General features: G+C 37.1%; 1 protein-coding gene across 2 annotated transcripts in view; it reads right to left on the bottom strand.

Moving 5' to 3' along the window:
- TRPA1 (transient receptor potential cation channel subfamily A member 1) overlaps positions 1-22,962 on the bottom strand; it is a 54,623-nt gene that overhangs the window by 17,469 nt on the left and 14,192 nt on the right. For both annotated transcript variants that reach the window (XM_053208206.1, XM_027064393.2), the window contains exons 4-17: positions 22,631-22,738; positions 19,624-19,732; positions 19,294-19,439; positions 18,743-18,879; positions 15,920-15,968; positions 14,102-14,201; positions 13,354-13,454; positions 11,666-11,835; positions 11,414-11,578; positions 9,834-9,948; positions 8,737-8,903; positions 7,034-7,127; positions 2,436-2,495; positions 1,825-1,923 (exon numbers count right to left, since the gene is read on the bottom strand). In XM_053208206.1, coding sequence (XP_053064181.1) covers positions 1,825-1,923; positions 2,436-2,495; positions 7,034-7,127; positions 8,737-8,903; positions 9,834-9,948; positions 11,414-11,578; positions 11,666-11,835; positions 13,354-13,454; positions 14,102-14,201; positions 15,920-15,968; positions 18,743-18,879; positions 19,294-19,439; positions 19,624-19,732; positions 22,631-22,738 — 1,620 coding nt within the window. The remainder of the gene's footprint in view (positions 1-1,824; positions 1,924-2,435; positions 2,496-7,033; positions 7,128-8,736; positions 8,904-9,833; positions 9,949-11,413; positions 11,579-11,665; positions 11,836-13,353; positions 13,455-14,101; positions 14,202-15,919; positions 15,969-18,742; positions 18,880-19,293; positions 19,440-19,623; positions 19,733-22,630; positions 22,739-22,962) is intronic.

The raw sequence follows: 22,962 nt of genomic DNA, 5'->3' as shown, positions 1-22,962 counted from the left end.
CCCTCTCCCAGCACAGAACAATGAGATCAAGAGAAAATCCCCAACTCCTGGCTTCCACCTGAAGAGGAAAGCGATATGTGGAATGTTCTAATTGTTCAGGGAGTGGCCCAAGGGACTGGTTTCTGTCTTGCCTGAATCTAAGCACTGACAGGTCCATCCAGTCTCTCAGACTTCTGTGCACAATAATTTCCTATCGCAGACCAGCTCTCCTTCCAGAAGAACCCCACTCAGCTCAGATATAATGAGAGATTTGTTATGTTATTAAGGCATTATTCAATTATGCCAAAAGTCAACCACTAAGTGAGGTGTATTTATTCAAGCAAACCTGTGTCATATAAATTATTCTGAGTCTATAGTATACAAAGCCTATTTCCTCTTAGAAGCTACAAAGTTTTATTTCCTCCTTATTCTGCTGGTGGAAACAAACTCTGGTAGAAGTATTGCCTGTTCTTCAAATTATAATTTAAAAACCTCCACATACACACACAAAAATTCTAAGTAGAGCTATAGTATAGTTACTTTTAGGTGACTTTGTTATTCAGTCTGAACTAAAATAACAACTACAAAACATGACATACTCCAGCAGAGCTAAAATGTTTTGCATAGAGCCAGTGTGAGGTTAGTTTCCATTGTCAACCTTGTGGGCATAAAATCCATAGGACTCTGCATCCCTCCCACTCCAAGTACTCAGTAAGCCTTCTAGATATCACTTAAGCTCATGGATGGTACCATGGTCTCTGTCAAAGGCTCCCATATAGAGAAATGAATTCATTTAAAGTGAATAAAAATTCCCAATTGGTCTAGACCAGTGCTGTCCAATAGAACTTTCTTCAATGATGGAAATGTCCTATATTTGTGTTGTTCAATATGAGAGCCACAAGGCACATAGTCTACTGAGCGCTTGCAATGTGGGTACTGCAAATGAATAAATAAACCTTGAATTTTAAGTAGTCACACATGGCTAGCGTTTACTGTATTAGACAACACAGATCTAGACCCTAGACCACAATTTGGAAATCACTTTCAAATAGGTTTTCTTTTGCTTGCAACAGGGTTAATTTGTTGCCAGTGTGTACAGGGCTGGGCCGCCATTCCCACATGGCACCAATCTGTTGATGCTGCTAGCTGCTCTCCCTTTAGACGAGGAGCCCACTCATCAGTTATGTCTTTCCTCTGCAGTTATGTATTTGAGTTGGAGACCCCTGATTTAGACTGCAGTGGATCATCTTGCATGGCTTTTATTGTCCCATCTGCTAGAAATGTAAAATCCACTTTGGAGTAAGAGCTGGTTTGGTCTTAAGTCTCTCGGGCAATTTGGGTCCATACTGTGCATGTTAGGCCTGCTTTTAGATTGGGATCACTCCTCCAGAAGGATCAAAGAGCTTCTGAAAGGTCAGAGTTTACCGTGGAGCCCCTTAGATTGAACTTAGAATCTGTGATTGCAAAATGTCGCCCCTACATTTTCCTGTGGCTTGCATGGAGAAAACTCTTAAATATATAGGTCTATATTTAGATGGATGGAGTCAGGGAGTAAGCACTGACTGTCAGCCTATGTTGTCCATGGTTTATTGGATTTTGAACGAGGCAGGTTTGACATGACCATTAGAACTAAAGTGATTAAGAGTGTAGAACTTTAAGGGGACTAAAGTAAAGGATCCGTGGAAAATGACTGCTTTCTTCACTAAAAAGTAAAGGGTTAGGACACATGGCAGAGAGAGACATCAAACTGTAAATGTGGAATTCTCTCCAGGCCCCTCCCTGGAAACATACCAAAACACAGAACCCATGTAGAAACTACCTAGATAGTGAAAACACTGGACTTACGTTGAGGGTTGTAAGAGGCTCATATGTAACATCCTGTGCAGGTGTTACTTTCTTGGTAAATTCTAATGGACACTGAAGATACCTGAAATTATACTCAATCTGTAGAAGACACAATTTTTAAAACATTAACAATCTAGTATACACCCCAAAGCAGGTCTTGACAAATCAAATACGTAAGTCTACCATTCTTCTGAAAATTAAATATTTCAAATAAAATTGAGTCATTTTGTCTGAAGAAATGTAGATTGTTATTTCATCTTAATTAAAAAAAATATCCTGAAAGGCTGTTACGTAACCTTCTATAACCCACAGTCATGGAAGAAGATGAATTCTCAAAAGATCACTCAGATCTTTGGAATTTCATTCTTCAGGTTAGTACTACCCAAAAAAATACAAAGACTAGAAACAATCCTAAATAATGCTATTAGAAACAATTAAAATATTGGGGGGAAACCAAGGAAAAATTCTCTCACAAGCAGAGGATATAATCATATGACAAATGAAGACAGTAATTACCATCTTCCGAGACTGTGGAACTCTAGTAACATTGTTTTTAGTATTCATTAAAGAATTATAATAAACTTTCAATGACCATGATAAAACAAACTTACATAATAGTCTTGGCAGGACTTGTCTCTTTTGGAGGGCATCATGCAACAATCTAAAAGGACCTTTAAGAGAGAAAACATGGCTACGACATCGGTCAGAAAACGAAATGAGAGATGGGATTTGATCCCATTTCAAAAATTATACCCAAGACACTCCCCTCTCCCTTTCCTTTATTTCTGGTACTTCAAAGATAAACTATAATCCATGTCATTCAGGAACAAAGTTTAAAATATAAAGTTTTCAACTAGTACCACATGTCTCAGAAATACCTAGTGATTCTGAAAAATATGCCTAAGAATGAAATCACATTTACTAAAATTTGAGTCAAAAATATTTTGTGAGTTTTACCCAAGAGTTGATGTCCTTCTGGCCTTCTACAGAATATATAGCTTATAAAGGGTTCCTTTGCTCCACCTATATCTCATCTTCTATACTGCTCCAGCATGGAGTGCTGTGTTGGTTTCTGTCCTCACTCGCTAAACAACACTGACAAAGTATTTGCCCAGAGCAGCATGAACAGCATACTGAAGGACAGAGGTTAAATGAGGAAATATTGAACGCCCTTCAGGTGCTTGAGAAAAGGGGAGAACACTTAAGGGATCATTACAGCTACCTCTAGGACATGTAGGGAGAAATATTTTTGTGGGGCCCCTGTTAACATAAACTATTTCAGTCACCCCCAATCTGTGTGCTGGCACCTTTCTGGTGCCCAAATTCATCATCCCAAGAAAGGAATACTGCCCAGTCAGATTGTTCTCCTGGAGAAGAATCTGGACACAAAAAGCTCCAGATGATTCCACCAGTGTGTCCCCCAAAACTCCTGGGGCATCTGGTCAACCCCACCTGCAAGAAGCAAGGATAGAGGACTGGACAGCACCCCTTCATGAAGGAGAGAAACAGGGACCCAGGCCCCATTGGGAGGGCACCCCTGTCCTGCTGGTAGTCTCAAACACCCGGAGGGACTTAAAAAATTTTCAGTCTCCGGGCACCTGGGTGGCTCAATCAGTTAAGTGGCCGACTTTGGCTCAGGTCATGATCTCGCAGTCCGTGAGTTCGAGCCCTGCGTCAGGCTCTGTGCTGACAGCTCAGAGCCTGGAGCCTGTTTCAGATTCTGTGTCTCCCTCTCTCTGACCCTCCCCCGTTCATGCTCTGTCTCTCTCTGTCTCAAAAATAAATAAACATTAAAAAAAAAATTTTCAGTCTCTGTTGGTGACCAGGCAGTGATACTAAGGATCATAAAAAGCACCCTAAGAAATAAGGACAAAACTAGTCAGTAGTGCTGTGCAAGGCAGAACCAGAGAAGCAGGTCTGAGACTGTTTGAGACCTTTTTAATTAATAATCAGCATAAGCTACAGAAAGGAAGGTGGAAACATGGGGAGGGACTATGTAAATTACTCAAGTGTATGATGTGAGGCTAAACTAAAAGTTATTTAAGGACAAATTCACAATACTAAAATGCAAGCAAATTATCGAAAATGAACTAGAAAATATATAATCATGTAAAGAAAAGAAAAACTAATCATAATCCCACAATTGTGGTAATTCTTATTAACATTTTGGTGTAATCTTTTAAGTTCCTTTCCATGTTTTCCATATGTGAGTATTTCTAACATATTTTGTTTACTGTTAATAATGCTACATGAAACATTACTATATGTAAATCTGTATCTCTGTTCATTAGGACAGATTCCAACAACTAGAATTATTAAGAAATTCTGAGATCATTTTCAATCCTGAATATTTATGTTCCCTTTGATGAATTTAAGTACTTGAAATGCTAACCTATGAACTGGACGGGCTCCAATTTCTATTGGATATTATAAAGAAAAAAAATGCATGTGAAGTACTTAGCACATACTCAGTGCTTACTGACAAGTAAAAACTGTTAAGTGTGAGTAGCTGTAGTGCTAATAACCAACCACACAAGCAGTATAACAGTAGGTTGTACAAGGTATGACAAGCACCCTCCTGAATACTTCATGTATCTTGCCTCTACTTTTTGTAATCACTTTGTAAGATCAGTATCAGTGTCACTTGTTTGAAGATGAAGCAGAAAATGAAGTTCAGGGAAAAAATGACTCACTTAAGCAGTAGCAAGAGCCAGGACCAAAACCCAGGACCATCAGGCTCTAATTTTGTCCCTGTGCCCCTGTCTTACTATGTCTCACTGCCTCCTCCATATTTGAATATATTTTCCCTCTGAATGACAGCCAAAGGCATCTTTTTTTTTTTTTGATTATTCTTTGTCCCAATCTTCAAATATCAACCTTCTCAGGAGGTTTTTACCTACATCCTTAAACACGCACATGCTCAACAGTTCATGGGTGTTTCTCTTGTAGTGAAAGTCCAGTTACACGCTGGGTATATGTTCAATCCAGCACAGAGAATCACACACTTGGAGGCCCACAGAAGCCAGGGGGTAGTGTAAATGAATGAACTGTGCCAGCATTAAGAGCTCTTTTCCACTGTTTTTGAAATGTTGTCTCTCCTTGGGCTGGTTTCTGTCTTTACAATTTGGGTAAATGCATACATAGAGAAATATCTCTCAACTACAAGGAGAGCAGCTGCACCAAAATGACAATACACGGCAATGAACGGTAGGCATTAGACTGAGTATACAAAAGGAAGAGGTGGGACTCGCGGGCCAATGGTGGAGAAGAAGGGGGACCCGAAGTTCCCTCGTCCCTCAAACACAGAAGTGTTGAGGCCAAAGGACTTTGAATTCCAAGAGTCTGGGCTGCAGAGGGACAGAGATGTCCCTAAGGACCCACCAGGACAAGCTGGTGGGCCATAGGTATATGACTGTGGGAGAGAGAAAACAGGCTGTGTAGGCAAGGCGGGGAGGGATCCCGTTCTGCGGAGAGACAAAGGGAAGAGAAAGAGAAGCTGGGGAAGCATAGGACTGTATCTGGACGAGAGGAAAACCATGGAACAGGATGGAGAAAGATCCAATCTCTAACCTCTTTGACCTCAGCCACAGCAATTTCTTGCTTGACATATTTCCAGAGGTAAGGGAATTAGAAGCAAAAATGAATTACTGGGACCTCATCAAGATAAAAAGCTGCTTCACTGCAAAGGAAATAATCAACAAAACTAAAAGGCAACTGACAGAATGGGAAAAGATATTTGCAAATGACATATCAGATAAAGGGTTAGTATCCAAAATCTATAAAGAACTTACCAAACTCAACACCCGATAAACAAATAATCCAGTGAAGAAATGGGCAGAAAACATGAATAGACACTTTTCCAAAGAAGAAATCCAGATGGCCAACAGACACATGAAAAGATACTCAATGTCACTCATCACCAGGGAAATACAAATCAAAATCACACTGAGATACCACCTCACACCAGTCAGAGTGGCTAAAATTAACAACTCAGGAAACAACAGATGCTGGCAAGGATGTGCAGAAACGGGAACCCTCTTGCACTGTTGGTGGGAATGCAAACTGGTGCAGCCGCTCTGGAAAACAGTGTGGAGGTTCCTCAAAAATTAAAAATAGATCTACCCTAAGACCCAGCAATAGCATTGCTAGGAATTTATCCAAAGGATACAAGAGTGCTGATTCATAGGGGCACATGTACCCCAATGTTTATAGCCACACTTTCAACAGTAGCCAAATTATGGAAAGAGCCTAAATGTTCATCAACTAATGAATGGATAAAGAAGATGTAGTTTATACATACAATGGAATACTACTTGTCAATGAGAAAGAATGACATCATGCCATTTGCAGCAACGTGGATGAAACTGGAAGGTATTATGCTAAGTCAGTCAGAGAAAGACATATATGTTTTCACTCATATGTGGAACTTGAGAAACTTAAGGGGGAAGGGGAGGGGGAAAAATAGTTACAAATAGGGAGGAAGGGAGGCAAAACATAAGAGACTCTTAAATACAGAGAACAAAGTGAGGACTGACTGGGGGGTGGGGGAGAGGGGAAAATGGGTGACGGGCATGGAGGACGGCACTTGTTGGGATGAGCACTGAGTGTTGTATGTAAGCGATGAACCATGGGAATCTACCCCCAAAACCAAGAACATATTGTACTCACTGTATGTTAGCCAATTTGATAATAAATCGCATTAAAAAAAAAAAAAAAAGGAAGAGGTGGGATGTATCAAATGGGAGAGTGCTTGCCCTATCTCAAGGAAGCAGCTGCTACTTGCCCGGAAGTTTCTGCCTCACCAGATCTGATTTTTACAGGAAGCCAGATATCTGGATCCTTAAGAGAGGCATACTGGTTTTAAATATTAACAACTAACGCAGATTTGAAACAATAACATACGTGCCCCCCAAAAACTACCTGGAGGCTGTATTCCACCAGCAACCACCATTAATAGTCTCTGTTCTCGATTTGGATTATTCTAATAAAAAAATGTTGACCATATTTTCCTATATTCCATATAAAAACTAACATCATTCTTTAATTCAAGTAAACACTTGTTGGCTAACTTCTCTGATCAATAGCCTATTGTTAGAAACTTTACTTTAAAAATGAAAATTACATTTACATTATGATTACAGCAATAAAACCTCATATTATATTATATGCCAAGCATATACCCAGAATCAGTTTTGTCTGTAGAACTTACCTTCATGCATTCAGGGAGGTATTCTACCATTTCCATAACTGGACATTTATTGCTTGGAGAATAATGACTAAAAACCTTAAGGCATTCTTCCCATCTATTAAAAAGCAAAACAAAACAAAAAACAATGGTGATAGTAATAAAACAATCACAAGTCATAATCCTTCTGTTCTACACCACAAAGATGCCAGTTGAAATTCAAGATTATACCTTTAGGAGAAACCTGAAATTGTTCCAATGGAACCAATAGTTCACGAATCAAGATCAAACCATTAATAGGGTCCTTGTCCATTAGTGGAAATTAGAAATGTGGGAAAATTCTAGGATGGATATAATCACTGTTCTTTTTCTCTAAATTCCTTCTTAAAAAGGTAAGCTTTTACCTTCTTTTCTCCTGAAATCATGAAATAGTATGAGCTGGTCATGCTGGGTAGAGATACTCACATTCACATATATACAACAGCAACATAGTACTGAACATGATATATTTTTTAATTTTTTCTAATGTTTATTTATTTTTGAGAGAGAGAGAGAGACACAGAGTGTGAGCAGGGAAGGGGCAGAGAAAGAGGGAGACACAGAATCTGAAGCAGGCTCAAACCCACGAGCTGTGAGATCATGATCTGAGCTGAAGTCGGACACCCAACTGACCCCCCCCAGCGCGCCTGAACACGTGATATTTAATGGGTAATCCGTGTATATATATCGTGTTGAATTAAACTACAAAATAACATGTGTCAAGTACGTTAATAAGCATGGATTCTGCCAGGAGATTACAGAGTCTGCTCCTTTCTTCCCTGCCATTTGTTTGGACACGATAAGAAGGTGCTTTTGATACCAAGGAGGAAATAAATCTCCAACAGGAAGTAAAGAAGAGACCATTTATCTCCAAGATCCTATCTATGTCATAGGAGACTACTTCCAAAAAGTACCAAACTTTCTGTTAACAGTATCAGTAAAATGCATCTAGAACATCTGCATAATCAGTGGCAAACTTCTGGTTGCACACTTGCATTGGCTAGTGTTTCAAAGGAATAATCATTGGTGACGGGTGGGTCTTGAGATTGCCCATGCTTAAAAACACAGGCTTATCTGTCTCGAATATGAAATGGCTCATCTCTGTGTCCACAACTGGGTGATACGGGGCCCTTGAGCATATCTGTGATTATACAGAAAAGTTTATGTACAAAAACTAGGACAAACTACCCTCCAACTTTATCATTAGAACTCCTTAAAATATGGCATAAAAACCCACAACCACAAAAGGTTATGTGTTAAGGGAAATTCCAATCGATGGCCCTAGTAACAACCTGGATATACCCCGGAGAGGATTTTCACCAACATCCGGTTTTCACATTCCTATTGGCAAGAGAGTGTTGGCAGATTCAGGTTGAGCAGGGAAGAGTGTGCTAGACAATGACCATAGTGCCAGATACTACCCATGCCCGAACCCCATGAGTGTCACATGAGTGTTATGAAGGTGATCTATGCTCCCACGATTTAGAAATGGAAACCAAAAACCAGAGAGTTCAGTAACATGTCCGTTATTACCCAAAGAGTACATTAAAAACTTTATGTCAACAACTGATGTTTAAGAAATGTTGATTAACAGCTGAAACTTATTCTTTTTCTGTTTCCTTTCAGGTTATAAATCATCCCTCGTGCCAGAGGACACGAAATGACAGTGGGATAGGAAGAAAGCATACCTTTTGTTCTTGATGGTCGTAAGAACCACGTCCTTCCTCTTATTGTGAATTGCAACATGCAAAAAGGAGGCCTGCTGCTTGTTCAGGACGATGTCAGCATTATAACTCAAAAGAAGTGCGACGGCTTTGGCATGGCCTTCCCTTGCAGCAAAGTGCAGTGCAGTGTTCTTTCAGAGAGAACAGGACACAGAAAATCCAGTGACAATGGCTAGTCATCCTTTGGCTATCGTACTGCTTTCATCTTTGAACTGCTTAAAATAAATTATTGACAAACCCAACTATTTAATACCAAAATACGTAAAATTTAAAGCCAATGCTCAGAGTCAAGCATCAAATAAGGAGTTTCTAGTTCACACACGGGGTGTGTGTGTGTGTGTGTGTGTGTGTGTGTGTGTGTGTGTATGCGCACAAGCAATTCCAAGTGGTTTGTTTTACTTTGTTTTTATATTGGGATGATTCCGCAAGGACAAATGACAGACTTTCAGAGTAAAGATGTTGGAGTGAACACAGAATACTTCTAAGAGGTTTCTTGTCTTAGTAGAGCAATGATTTCCAGATGTTGGTTTTTTGTAGTCTGGTGAAATTTTTTAAAAATCAGGAATAGCTCTAAGGTTGCCAATCTTTAATTTGACACATAAAGACATCTTAAAATGCAATAACAACCTTCTACCTCTATCATTTCATGAAAGAATGTGAATTTTAATACTCTCCATAAAAAGAGGAAGTATATTATAGCAGAATAAAGGATAGTCTTTCAAATCAAATACACTTAGCTATATGAAAACATACCCTGGACCTCTTCATTTTTCTCAGTTCACCAGGGAGTACTGAAAATTTTTTCATCAATCTACGTGGGCCTGTGGACTCTCTGCAAGACTCAAGAGGTGTCCTCAACATGCACCCACCTGTTGGCATTCTCCTTATTCTGTTCCCCTCTTACTCATTCCTCACTTAGCGTCTGCAGAGTAAGAACCCAACAAAAGACTATGAATGCAGCAAGGAAGGAAATAAAATGGCTGGAAAGGATGCTTTCATGCAATTTTGGAAGTTTCTTCAATGCCAAGACTTTGGGTAGGTATGGAGAACACAGTACATACCCCTTCTTCATCTAGCTGATCTGTGCACTTCATGTTAGTGTCAAGAATGACCTTCATGGTCTGAGTGTACCCGCCCAAGGAAGCATGATGCAAAGCAGTCCAGCCACTGTGGTCACTGTTAAGAGTTAAGAAAGGACTGTTCATTCACTTCTCAGATGAATCCTGGGAAGGAATGCCACCCATTTGAAAGGTGAGTCTGATGAGTACAAAAAATAAATGCATATCTGAGTTCTAGCAACTAAATACGTATTACACATTTCTAAAAATGAGCTAATTTCAAGACTAATGGTCTTAAGTAATCTTCCAATAATGTGATTCACACATATTTTTTAATTTAGTAGATTAACATATAAAAGTATATAAACACATCAAACATCTGTGGGTGGGTAAAACTTGAAAAAACACATTTTTCAAGACTATAATGTACTTATACACACTATTTTAAATCTTGTTTTATTCTTTCGTTGAATATTGTATCAAAACTTTTCCATGATGGTGGTTATTAGTCTTCATGGCCACTAATTGCTGCTGCTGCTAATAATATTTTACAATACACGGCCTTAAGATGCTTAGCTTAATGCTACTTCTGTTTCTAAGACTTCAGGACTGAAAAGATCATTCCTCCAGTGCTCTCAAAGACGCTTATTAATCCCTTTAGAAAACATCCTTTCTCTCACAGAAATTCAAGATGTAAATACAATGAAGCCTTGTCATCCTTCCAAATTACAGATGGAAAAAAAAAAGTATGAGATCCTGACACAACTTAATTTCAGCGCTAGTGAGCACCTATTTTAGGTTGCAAGGGCCACCTCGCCATTTCAATTGTGAGGCACTTAAGCAACAAGTGTCTGGCCGGGATCCATTTGGGGTCCCCCACGCATGTCCGCTGAAGGCAGAAAGGAACTGAACAGAGCATTCACTTCTCAGCTGCAGCCCTACCTTGCAGGACTGGTGCTCGGATACAGAAGTGTGTTTTGAACATTAGCCTAATGAGCTCTTTGCTTCCACATTGGTAAAATTAAAAGATAGCTCACCACACTTCTGTAAAACTTGGCTTTTTACAAAGATGTCATTTAATTATGCTATCTTCTAATTATGTTTAATTATTTTTAATTTGTTTTTGCTCCTTGTGTTAGACTTAAGTATAACTAAATTCAGGAATTCTTCATGTTTCGTGTTGTAGCATAAAGAGAGATTTTCACGTCCATCGTTCATCAGACAGAATGAAAAAGTCTTTGAATTTGTATGGGGTGTGTGTGTACATGTATCTGCATAAAAGGATAGTAGCATGACAAAGCAAAATATGAAGAATTGTGTCTCAAACTACTTTGCACCAAGCCACTTATTCTGTGAACTCAAATGAAGTCTTCAAATCTATAAACCTTGATGTCATTGTCAATTAGAAATAAAACTGATGTCCTGTTCAACATATGAAAAATCATGTAGGTTCTGAGAATTAAATAAGATGGACAAAAGCACTTAGTGACAAAGTTAGATATCATAATTCAGAATAAAATAGAAAAACAGCCAAAAAATGGCTAATGAAAAAATACATAAATATTCTGGTCACATATCCTTACCTGAGAAATAATGCACCTTTTTTCAGAAGAAGTTGAACTACCTTATCATGCCCATTTTTTGCAGCCAGGTGCAAAGGCGTCATTCCATGGAGGTCACCTTCATTCAAAAGCCTCGTGTCATTCATATCTTGCAGAAGCCTCTGACAGGTGTTGATACGCCCATAACTTGAAAAAATTAGGTTTCATGTTTTCAAAGCAAATATTAAACAGAAAGAAGGCACGATCACAGGGTCAAGGTAAATGGACCCTTACCTGGCTGCAAAATGTAAGGGTGATTTCTTATCTTTGCTTTTGGAATGAATGGACACATTAAAGTCAAGAAGGTTATCTACAGAGACAGGAATCCCGTGTCTACATGCATAATGTAGAGGAGTACACCCGTCATCATCTTCATCCATTACCAGCTTTTTAATATGTTGCATCTATGGAAAAAATTAATATTCTAAATATAACTGTTCTCAAGCTCATGTAGTGTTTTTCAAACTATCCTGTAGGACAGAATTTTCCAATGGTCAATATGTACACCTTGAGGGCAAAAATATAAGTAACTCAAAGGTACTAGAGTAAAATTAATTTGGATGATGGTGCATGCTCTGTCTCCCTGAAATGTAGACTTCCATATTAAAGGTTATGCAAAGTCCTAAGAATAAGATGTGTACTTAACTTATTCAATCCAGCATCGCTACAGGCCACCCTCTTCAGCCCTCCTTTCACTTTTTTGTCCCAAATAACACTTAAGAACTTAATGCTAATGTGTTCCATTAGACAAAAGGAAGGAGATGTTAAAAATTAGGTTTACTTTATATTTATATGAATATTAAATTAAAAAATGAATGGAAAATGAGCACTTAGTCCAATCAATAAACATTTTTACTTTTAAACATGCAACTACAAGGATTTTTATTCTCAATTAAAGACTTTGACAATGTTAAAAATCTATTTATTATAAAAATATGGTGAACTTCAGATACACCTAATAGTCACTTCATAAGTATTAGCTGGTGAATATAAATACAGAGATAATGTTTCAACCTGTCAAGTGAAATATGTTGAATAGTTTTTTTTTTTTAATGCTTATTCATTTATTTTGAGAGAGAGAGAGAGAGAGAGTGCATGCAAGCATGAGCGGGGAAAGGACAGAGAGAGAGAGAGAGAGAGAGAGAGAGAGAGAGTCGGGCGGTGGGGGGGGGGGGAGGGAGGGAGAGAGGGAGAGAAGAATCCTAAGCAGGCTTCGCATTGTCAGGGCAGAGCCCCAGGCAGGGCTGTATTCCAAAAACCGTGAGATCATCATCTGAACCAAAATCAAGAGTCAGACGCTTAACTGACTGAGCCACCGAAGCACCCCAAATAGTTTTTCTTAATTGATGATTAAGTATTATGAATTCACTCCCATACTTGGCTTTTCCACTGATATGTAATTTGTAATAGTTAAAATACTGATGGAAAGCTAAATTATAGATGGGGATATAGAGAGGGCACCTGGGTGGCTCAGTCAGTTAAGCGTTCAAATCTTGACTTTGGCCCAGGGCGTGATCTCACGGTTTGTGGGTTAGAGCCCCACATCTGGGCTCCATGCTGACGATGAAGAGCCTGCTTGGGATCCTCTCTCTCTGCCTCTCTCTTGCCCCTTCCATGCATGCTCTCTCTCTCAAAATAAATAATAAACTTAAGAAAAAATAGATGGGGCATATAGGAAACCTCTCTAACTTGAAAAATTCAACCCCAATGAAATTTATTATCATAATCATCACCATCATGTTGTAAATATTAAAATATGGAATTTTTACTTTAAAATAATTTTTAAATTCCAAAATGAGACTTCATAATAATAAAAACCGTAAGCAAAATCATTTTACCTAACTCAGTTTATGGACATCCACATATATATCTTTTACCTGAACCCGACTTGCTTTATGTAAATCCACATATATATCCATTACCTGCATAAACTCAGGTCGCAGATTTTTTAATCCATGAGGTTGCTGTACAGTCAAATGCAAAAAATTACGTCCAAGATGATCTTTTATGTCTACATGGGCACCTATAAAAACATAATATAACTTCTACTCATTTATTTAAAGCATGACCTATGGTTGATTTTCAGTTTAAGAAAATCAAAGATTTTTTACTTAAAACTTTGTCAACCATTAGCTTACAGGAAACTTTATTTACAAAAGAAAACTGTATTTAAAATGGATTTACCTTACTGCGTATGTGTGTATGTGTGTGGGGGGGGAGTAGAGAATCTATGATTTGTTGCATTAATTAATGTAGGAGATCTCACCTTTTTAAAGCATAAAATATAAAGATGGAGAGATTAGATATCAAGAAAAAAAGGGACAGTAGTTATCTTCTTTGTTATCTTTACATCAGGTAGTACCTACAGTGGAGACAGTTGCAGTACCTACATCACAGGATTAATCATTGAGAGAATGTAGATAAAATGTTCAGCAGCATGCACACAACATAAAACTTGCTTTATAAATGTCATCTATTATTGTTCGAAATTATCTTTTTAAGGGTCACTCCCTTACTGAACTTAACAATTTTTCTAGACAGGGCAAGTGTTCTATTTATCTCTGTATTCACAGCACCTGGTCCAATGCCTGGCACATGATAAGTGGCTAATAAATGTTTAATATCAAATTAAGTAGTAGTTGTAAAGCTTGGCCTGGTCCCTCATGGTACCTTTAGACAGTAGCAAATTTACAGTATTCCAAGATGCAGAAGCAGTTGCTAATATAAGTGGAGAACGTCCTTCCGAATCAGTGCTATTGATATCTGCTCCCTAAAATAAAGAGTTTATGAACAAATTAGCTTACAAACTGCAATCTGTAAATAATGTTAATTCATTGAAATAAAGTGTCCATATATGGCTAGCATTCAAATGTATAACTATATAACTACTTGAAATCTCCCTAGAATTCATATCTTGTAGCATCAGAACTCAAGGCATTCTTTTATAATTTCAACAACAAATTATCCCCACGTGTTAACCTTTTGACTGACATCTGGTGACAGATCAATGTTATTACCGAAATCATAAAACTAAAATCCTTTGACCTATACCAATAGTTTAGTTCTCAATGTAAGAAAACATTTTTAAATATCCATGATAGGGGCGCCTGGGTGGATCAGTCAGTTAAGTGTCCGACTTTGGCTCAGGTAACCGTCTCACGGTTGGTGGGTTCCAAGCCCCACATCCAACTCTGTACTGACAGCTGGGAGCCTAGAGCATGCTTAGGATTCTGTGTCTCCTTCTCTCTCTGGTCCTCCCTCACTCACACTCCCTCAAAAAGAAACATTAAAAAGTTTTTTTTGAATATCCATGATAAAAAAATCATCCATATTTATTGCATATAGGATTTTTAAAACATTCACAAGAAATAGTTCACTTAAAAAAATCTACTTCATCTAAAATAGATGAACTTAAATAACTGAAGTAATTCAGATCCTAAAGTAAAATTTTAGTCAAATATCTGATAAAATGTATACTTAAAAATCATATCGTACAGATAGATTTTAAATTAATAAGTCAATATTTAACATTATGTGTTACGGTTATAATATTTTGCAGGACCAGAAACAAAAGCTTAAAAAAAATTCATGGGAAGAATTCTGTCTCTGGGACAGGGATAAAATAGCTTAAACTCTGACTCTGGATATTTCCCTGTTCTTTGGGGACCAATAAATACAGATGACGACAGCACCAGTACCCCCCTTTGAAAGCCTGATATTGGTTAGTGAGCTCCTGCCACAGTTCTCTTGCCAGGCAAAGACACAGCTGTGTTCGCAGAAAACCACGCATGACAAAATTATGGCATATAATGAATCTTTCCAGGATTCCTCTATGTAAATATCACAATTTCAATAGTTGCTATTGACAACAAACACCTGAGGAACACGACAAATGGAACTACATTCATTGCTGATATGGTGGGGCTTAAATACATACATCATATAGTCATCTGTGTAAATGACTTGTTAAAATTTAACTCGAAAGTCAACTGAGTACACCTCTTAGAATGAAAAAGATTGTGTGCTTTCAGCTGTAACAAACTCTGGACAGTATTTTTCTCAGTTTCCATCCTTGGGAAGACGGCGCTGAGGCAGCCGGGGTGGAAGCTTACAGAGAATGTGGAAGGTGACGTGTACTGCCTGTCCTGTGTCCCTCTCCAAGCTGCTTGTGCATGAAGAGTCAGCAGAGCTGTGAAGCCTAACACTCCTCGAGGACTGCTTCACAGAACTGTCCTTGCTACGTACCCACCAACTCCCAACACGAAAAACACAGGTACAGTTTCTGCCCAACTTGGTGGTAATGAAGTCCGGCCATTGTGGATTCGTATACAACATACTCTATTTGTAAATGTGTCAGTCATCTTTTTGTAAACTTTTTTTGCTGATAAGCAACAAAATATGGCTTAGTTTTGAAAATCCATTATGTAATTATATGATTTTCTAACTGTAAATAGTAATAAAACAAGAAACTGTCTATAGAATAGTTACCACTGAAATTAAGTAGTCTGCCAGTTCATGGTGATCAAATAACGAGGCTCTGCAAAAGGAGAATGATACGCATATAAAGTACTACTGATAAAAATATATAAAATAAAGCTATACTATACTCAAAAAGTTTATTTATATTATCACTTAACAACATAATAAAATGCTAGAAAATCAACAGCCTTTCAAAATTTATAATTGATTGTGATTTAGGGTAATATTTTCAAAGTAATAGTAATCGAGAAAGTTCAAACACATCACAATATTTTCTTCCTCATCTTTTAGTAAAGTGGTTATGTCCTCATCAAATCATCTTGAACATGTGAAGTGAGTAGTAACATCTGTCCTAAGAGCTTAAAGTAAACGACAAAAGAACAGGCTGTTATCACTGTGATCATGGGGGAAAAAAAACAGTTGCATGCAAGGTGCATGCAATTCACCTGCAATATTCAAAATGCCCTCTCTTCACCAAAGTTAACAAAGCATTAGCTTTCCTAAGGTTTTATGAAGCCAAAAACAAATTATGGGGACAATTGAAGTCATTGTGGCATTATGTCATAGCCAGTCACAAAATGACATTAATAAAGCAAACCAAAGTTTTCAATCTAAAGTGCCTCCATAGCAAATGTTAATGCTAATAATTGAAAGCTTATGTTTCGTATTAAAATATAATTTCTTTGTCCCTATTTAAGATTATCTCATCTGTTCTTAGCCTCATATATAAATTTCAGAATCAGTTTGTCAGTTTTCACCCCAAATTCACAAGAGGTTGCTTTATATTTAAATTACATTAAACCTGTTTAGTAATTGAAGGGAAATGAATAATAACATTATGAGCCCCATATGATTTGTTCTTGTACCCCCCCCCCCCAGTCTAGAGCTTTGCTACTTGAAGTGTGGGCTGCAGACCAGCAGCACTGGCACCACCTGGGAGTTCATTAAAAATGCACATTCTCAGTAGATGTTAGCATTGAGGCTTGGAGAGGTAAATGATTTGCCAAATGTTACGTAGCCAGGTAGGGCTGGCACCCCATTCCCCTTACTCCAAAGCTTATTGTTTCAGCCAGAATAATGTACCGAGGTCTTTGCACTGTGGTAAAAAAAGAATTCTAGCCCAAAGAACAAACCTTCCTTTGAAGTTCAAGATAAGCTCCAAATGTCACTGGCTATTAGAAGGATATTCCAGGATTCTAAGTATTAGGTTAATTAGAATTGGACTGAATTGGTCCAAGAAATCTACAGCCAATCCAAGGTGAGTATGTCCAACTAGAGTAGTCACCAGGCTAAAGACACTTATGGGTAAGGTGAATGGATTTTTTCCTTAAATAATTCCTTCTTATACATACTTGTACATTAAAGCTGTGATCTAAATGCACACATTTTCACTATATCCAGATCACTGGGGTTCTAAATTGGATATAACCTGGAAATAGTTACCAAGTTTTAAAAAGTTCCTAAGACCATCGTGAAGAATCTGATGTAATCTGGGATATGAACTGGCATGAGGACTTTATAAACTACCCCCATGATTCTAAGGTGCAGCAATTTGAGACTCTCCAGTGTGGACGTCAATCTATCTTTTGTTTTTGTTCTGATCAGCCATTTCATATCACCAGTCTTTTATTCCAAATGCCAATTTGTTTTTAATAATCTGTCATCTTAATCGACTTATTTTCACATAGTTGATTATTCCTTCCTTTAAATTTCTGAACATCTTAAATAGCCTTATTTTCAAATTATTTTCAGCTTGCTCTATTATTTCTATTTCCTTGGAAGCAAATTACCCTTTCGTTGATCTTGCTGTCCTCTATAAATTTTCCTCATTGCTATGAAATTTTGCTTTGCAAACACATCCTAAGTGGGAGGTTCTTTCCATTCGCACATAGCTCATTGTGGCTGGTGCTTTTACTAATGTGGACATTCATATCCACCTCCCTAGTTGAGAACTAGATCTTCTATTGGTAGCCAGAGTTTCTTTGTCCCTGAGGGATAGTGTAGATTTCCTGGTCCAGTTACCTATTGGGAATACTCAGCTCTTTCCTGCCATTCAGGGCTTCTGCATACTCACAGTGTGTGCGTGAGAGAGAGAGAGAGAGAGAGAGAAAGAGAGAGAGAGGGAGAGAAAGAGACAAAGACAGAAAGAGAGAAAGAAAGACTCATCTTGCCTACCTCCTTCACTCACACAGGAAGCATTTAATCCTTGTCTTCCAAAAGGAATTGAACTCAGTCCACATTGCCTGTTTCCCATCCTACCATCTAGTAAGCCTACAGTTTCAGATGCTTTTTTTTTCTGATGTGGATTTCTGTTAAGCCTCAAAAAAAAAAAAAAAAAAAACCCACACACATTTATCTTGTTTGGTGCTTGGTGACCATTTCCTAAAACTGGATGCTTTGAAAACATTTGTAATTGTGAGAGTGACTGGAAAGGGTAATGGGGTGAGAAAAGTGGAACACCCCTATGTATCTGCTCCATTATCTCTAATAAACATGAGAAGACACATATGACGAAGCGAAACAGATCAGAAAAAGGCTTGGAAAGGACATGTCTGTTGACCTCCTGCGCATACAGAGAATTCATCTTGAGCCTATTCCGCTGGCCTGAGAAATGATCCAGAACATGCCACTGGAAATTTTATTTTATGAAAATCTATTTAACGCTCTAATTTTAGAGGAACACAGAGATTCCAGCTGAAACACAGAATCTTTATGTTATTTTCTTCTGAACTATAGAATCTGTTACTATAAGCACTAACTTTTTCTGGCAGCGTACAATTTAATACATGAAGACTGAAAATGTGTACTCACAATGATAGGTAGGAAACTTGCCTGTGAAGGAGTGTCTCCTGATTTCCATCCACTGCATTGACGATATCACTGCTACCAGAATAGGAAGATATCATCAATTTAACAATCTCAGTGGCTCCCTGGGTGGCAGCAAAGTGAAGGGGTGTGCACTTCCCATTCTGCAAAGAGGTTTAATACCAGAACCAATATTTAAGTCCAAATTTAAGGATATAACCTAAATTCAGCTCTGGGTTTTTTCTTCCCAAGTCAACAAAATCAAGCATCAATATAAGAATCATGGCTAGCAATTTTGTTTCCATGCAATCTGATAGCTCTTAACATCTCAGTATCTCTACCATCATTATCAGTATCATTACCTGTACTGTATTTGCATTTGCAATTGTTTTGGGTAGCTCTTAAAATTCTTTGGCTAGGCTGAAATTTGGGATGTTTTCTTGTTCTGCTTCTACAATGAGCCGCAAAAAATAATACCTACTTCAATCTAAATTAAATGTAAAGGAGTTATAAAGCATTTTGGAATCTAATTTATGACAATTCTAAATAAAAGTAGCATGTAGAATATGAACAATTACTTCCATCAGATCCAACTGTGCGCCATTGTCCAAGCACATTTTAATCATTTCCAAGTCACCACTTTGAACCGCCATGTGGAGGGGACTAGCTTTTGCATTATTCACAAAGTTAATATGAGACTCTCTGCTATATCCATGTTCCTCACCTTTAGAAGAAAACAATTCAAGACAACAATTACTATAAATAAATAAGAGGAATTTTAGGGAAAAAAGGACATTTAGATTTATATAGAAGCAGGTGTATAAACTCTATTAAATATTTTTCAAATTAATAGCATCCACCAGAATAGGATTCTTTACAATATATAATGTACGAAAGCCTCTACTCACCAAACTTTAATATTATTTCCATGCATTTTTTGGCACCTGAGAATGCAGCCTGATGAATAGGGAAACATCCCCATTTATTTGCCTTACATGGCTTAGCTCCTTTATTTAACTAGAGTCAAAGAAAAAAGTCAAACGACACAAGTTAAACCTCAAATCACAAGGACAGACAAGAATTAAATGCCTCTCCCAGACCATTTCATTATTCTCGGCAACACTACATAGAAAAGCTTCATAGACTATGAAATTTAGGCACGAAAGTAATTTTGGAAGTAGGCTAGGATAATGAACTAGAGACATTTTATATTTCCAAAGATGAAGTAACAATGTGGACATAAACATAATCAATCCTTATACTCCAAACTAAAGTCAACACATTTTTCAATGGAATTAATGAAATGTTTAAAACATTACCATGACTTCTATATCCATGCTCAATTCTTTATGTTAATAAAGTGATAATATTTCCCAGATTCTTTCCTCTCACTTATGTAAAATTTATAAGTGGTAAGACCAGCACTCTTGTTAAACTATGAAAATCAAGTATTTTCATTAATGGAAATACTCTGCTAAAAGGACAATAGAAGAACCGAATCTAATGTTATCTTGATCTGAGTCCATCATTTTCAACTATCATTTTTTAATACATCAATGAACTTCAGTTTTAAGTGCCTTTTATTTTCACAAAAGTAAAGAATTTGAAAAAGCAGAATAGTGTGAAGAGGCTAATATTACCTGGAAACTCACCTTTGAGGAACAGTGTTGGTTTACGTTTTAGGAGACATTTGTCTTATTTCTTTGCAAAAGTAATTACGTGTATACTGTGTAATCACACTGCTTAAAAAGATGTTACTTAATGACATTCTTTAAAACTATGATTTTATTAAGTACATATTCCATTTTTGGATACACAAAAGTTTATACAATAAAATCTCTATTACTAAACTTGTTTTCTCAGTTTTCTCCGATATAGATCTATAGATAGATCGATAGATATACATAGATATGTTTCTATATCGATATGTATATATGTATGTAACACTAGCATTAAAATCAGTAATAGCTTTAATTATATCCTTGGAATGTATTCCAAGAATTGGAAAATCAAAAATATTCATATTCACAGTGAATGAAATTCTCTGATTCATCAAAATTTCTCTAACCCTGAACATCAACAAGGTTGTTTCGTCCTTCCAATTTAGGAGACGAAAAAATGATCTCATTGTTTTAATGGGTTTCTTTTTCATTATTAGAGAAATTAATTAAACTTCATGTGTCCCTTGCCAATCTTCTGTAGAGCACTCTCTTTTCCTCACAAATTTGCAAGAATACCTTATAGACAAATTTTTATCCATTTAAAAATAAACAAATGGATGTAATTACACACTTGGTCTGGTTCAGCTCAACTGATGTGCTCCCATCCAATACTGAACTATCTGTACGTTCCCTGGATAAGGCCAACATGGTACTATGTGTTACTCTTAACTATTTCAATCAATTTGCTAGTATTTTTAAGATTTTGCATCTATGTTTATTTACAAGTAAAACTGGTCTCTATTTTTCTTTTGAGGAAAACTGTCCAATTTTGGAATTATTATTACTTTTGCTTCTTAAAATTAATCTGGAGGTTTTCGCTCTTCTCCAGTGATATAAAACAGTTACTTGAAATGGAAACTTTTCCCTGAAAGTTTGAAAGAACTTGTAAAATCTACAAAAGCTTATAAATTAGTTGGCTCCAGAGCTTAATAATGCATTTTTAAAACTTTTTTATAGTTCTCTACAGGTCTTTAATTTTTAAATTAATTTCTAAATTTCAATTCCTTTCAGCTACTCATCCATTTTTAGAATAGGATTATGCACAGTGATCTTTTATCATCTTAAAATTCTCCATCATATCCAAATAAAGTCCTCTGTTATTTGCATTTTATCTTTTTCTGTTTTATTCAGACTTGCCAAAAACAGCTCTATTTTATCATCATTTTCAAAGAAACAACTCTTGACTTATCATATAATGATAATGATATAATGATAATGGCTTTTTCCCAAAAGCCATTAATTTTTGTTTTCAACTTTATTCCTTTATTACAGTTTTGTTTTATTTGGGGCTCTTTTTCTAAATTCTTGGCCTGAGTGTTAACTTATTTTTATTCTCTTTTTGGTCCAATCATGACATCTTATAGGAATATGTATTTTTTTTCTCCAAAACATCTAACAAACACATTAGAACATATTTGTAAATTTAAATATTCAGAAAGCTATTCTAAAATTATTTTTATTCTGTTTTCCTACTCTCTGGGATAGTGAAGAAAAAAAATCAAGTGGTAAAAATATATAACCTGGCCTGAATAACATACAAGTGATCAAGGGATAGTTGAAAGAAAGCTATTTTCTGGAATTCTAATACCACACTCAGAAGGGACACGATGTAGTCAGTCATTTAGATGGGCATCTCCAGAGTTTCTGTGGATCACATCAGAAAATCTCACCAGGAAGAAAGGGCTGGCTCTTGTTTTAGGGCTGTGGTTAAGGACCTTGGTCATTATGCCATGCAGGGCTCCCTTTCTGAGAATCTTCTAGTCCTGCGAACATGAATGGCTTCTTCTCTTGGTTTATATTTCATGAGCCCAACAGTAAGTTTGTAGTTGACTATGTTTCTCTCTCCCTAGACCATTCAGAAGCTCAGATCCACTTTTACTAGCACACAACCCACTATACTTTGTATTTTGTAGTCTCGCCTGACCACCAGCTTCATATTCATTTCTGCTGTCCATACTTTCTTTTCACTTGTATTTTCCTTATTGTTTTCCTGTTAGCCTTCTGTAAGCGATTTCAGATGGACTTAAGACTTAAGGGGTGTGTATAACTACAAAAACATGGAGAACTTTTTTTCTGACATTTTCTGCATTTTACATTTTGCTAAGAAGAGAAGCTGAGAGCTGTTATAAATGCCAATGACTCATGCTATCCTAATGGAAAGAAAGAAGATGGGGACAGGGGTTAAAACACAAACCAAGATTTGCAGTGCTTCACTATTATCTTTGGCGCATGCGATTATCACAGCTGTGTTTCCATTTTCTCCTTCCAAATTAATATTAGTGTTGTTGTGCTCAGTCAAGACCTACACAAAAGAGGGGAATAACGGTCAGAAAGTTAGCTTTCAAGTTTCCAAACACGGTACTTGTCTTCCATTAGATTATAAGCACCTGCATGCTAGGGACCATGTCCTCATTCATCTTTTTTTCATCTTTCTCCCACAGAATCTGGCACAACATAGTTGGTACTACGTAAGTTTCTCAAAAAGATGAAGTAATGGTGATTTCTATATCACATCGATTTAGGCAA

This window comes from Acinonyx jubatus, chromosome F2 (genome assembly GCF_027475565.1).
Source record: "Acinonyx jubatus isolate Ajub_Pintada_27869175 chromosome F2, VMU_Ajub_asm_v1.0, whole genome shotgun sequence".
Lineage (NCBI taxonomy): Eukaryota > Metazoa > Chordata > Mammalia > Carnivora > Felidae > Acinonyx > Acinonyx jubatus.
This window is presented reverse-complemented; position numbering and strand designations above follow the sequence as displayed.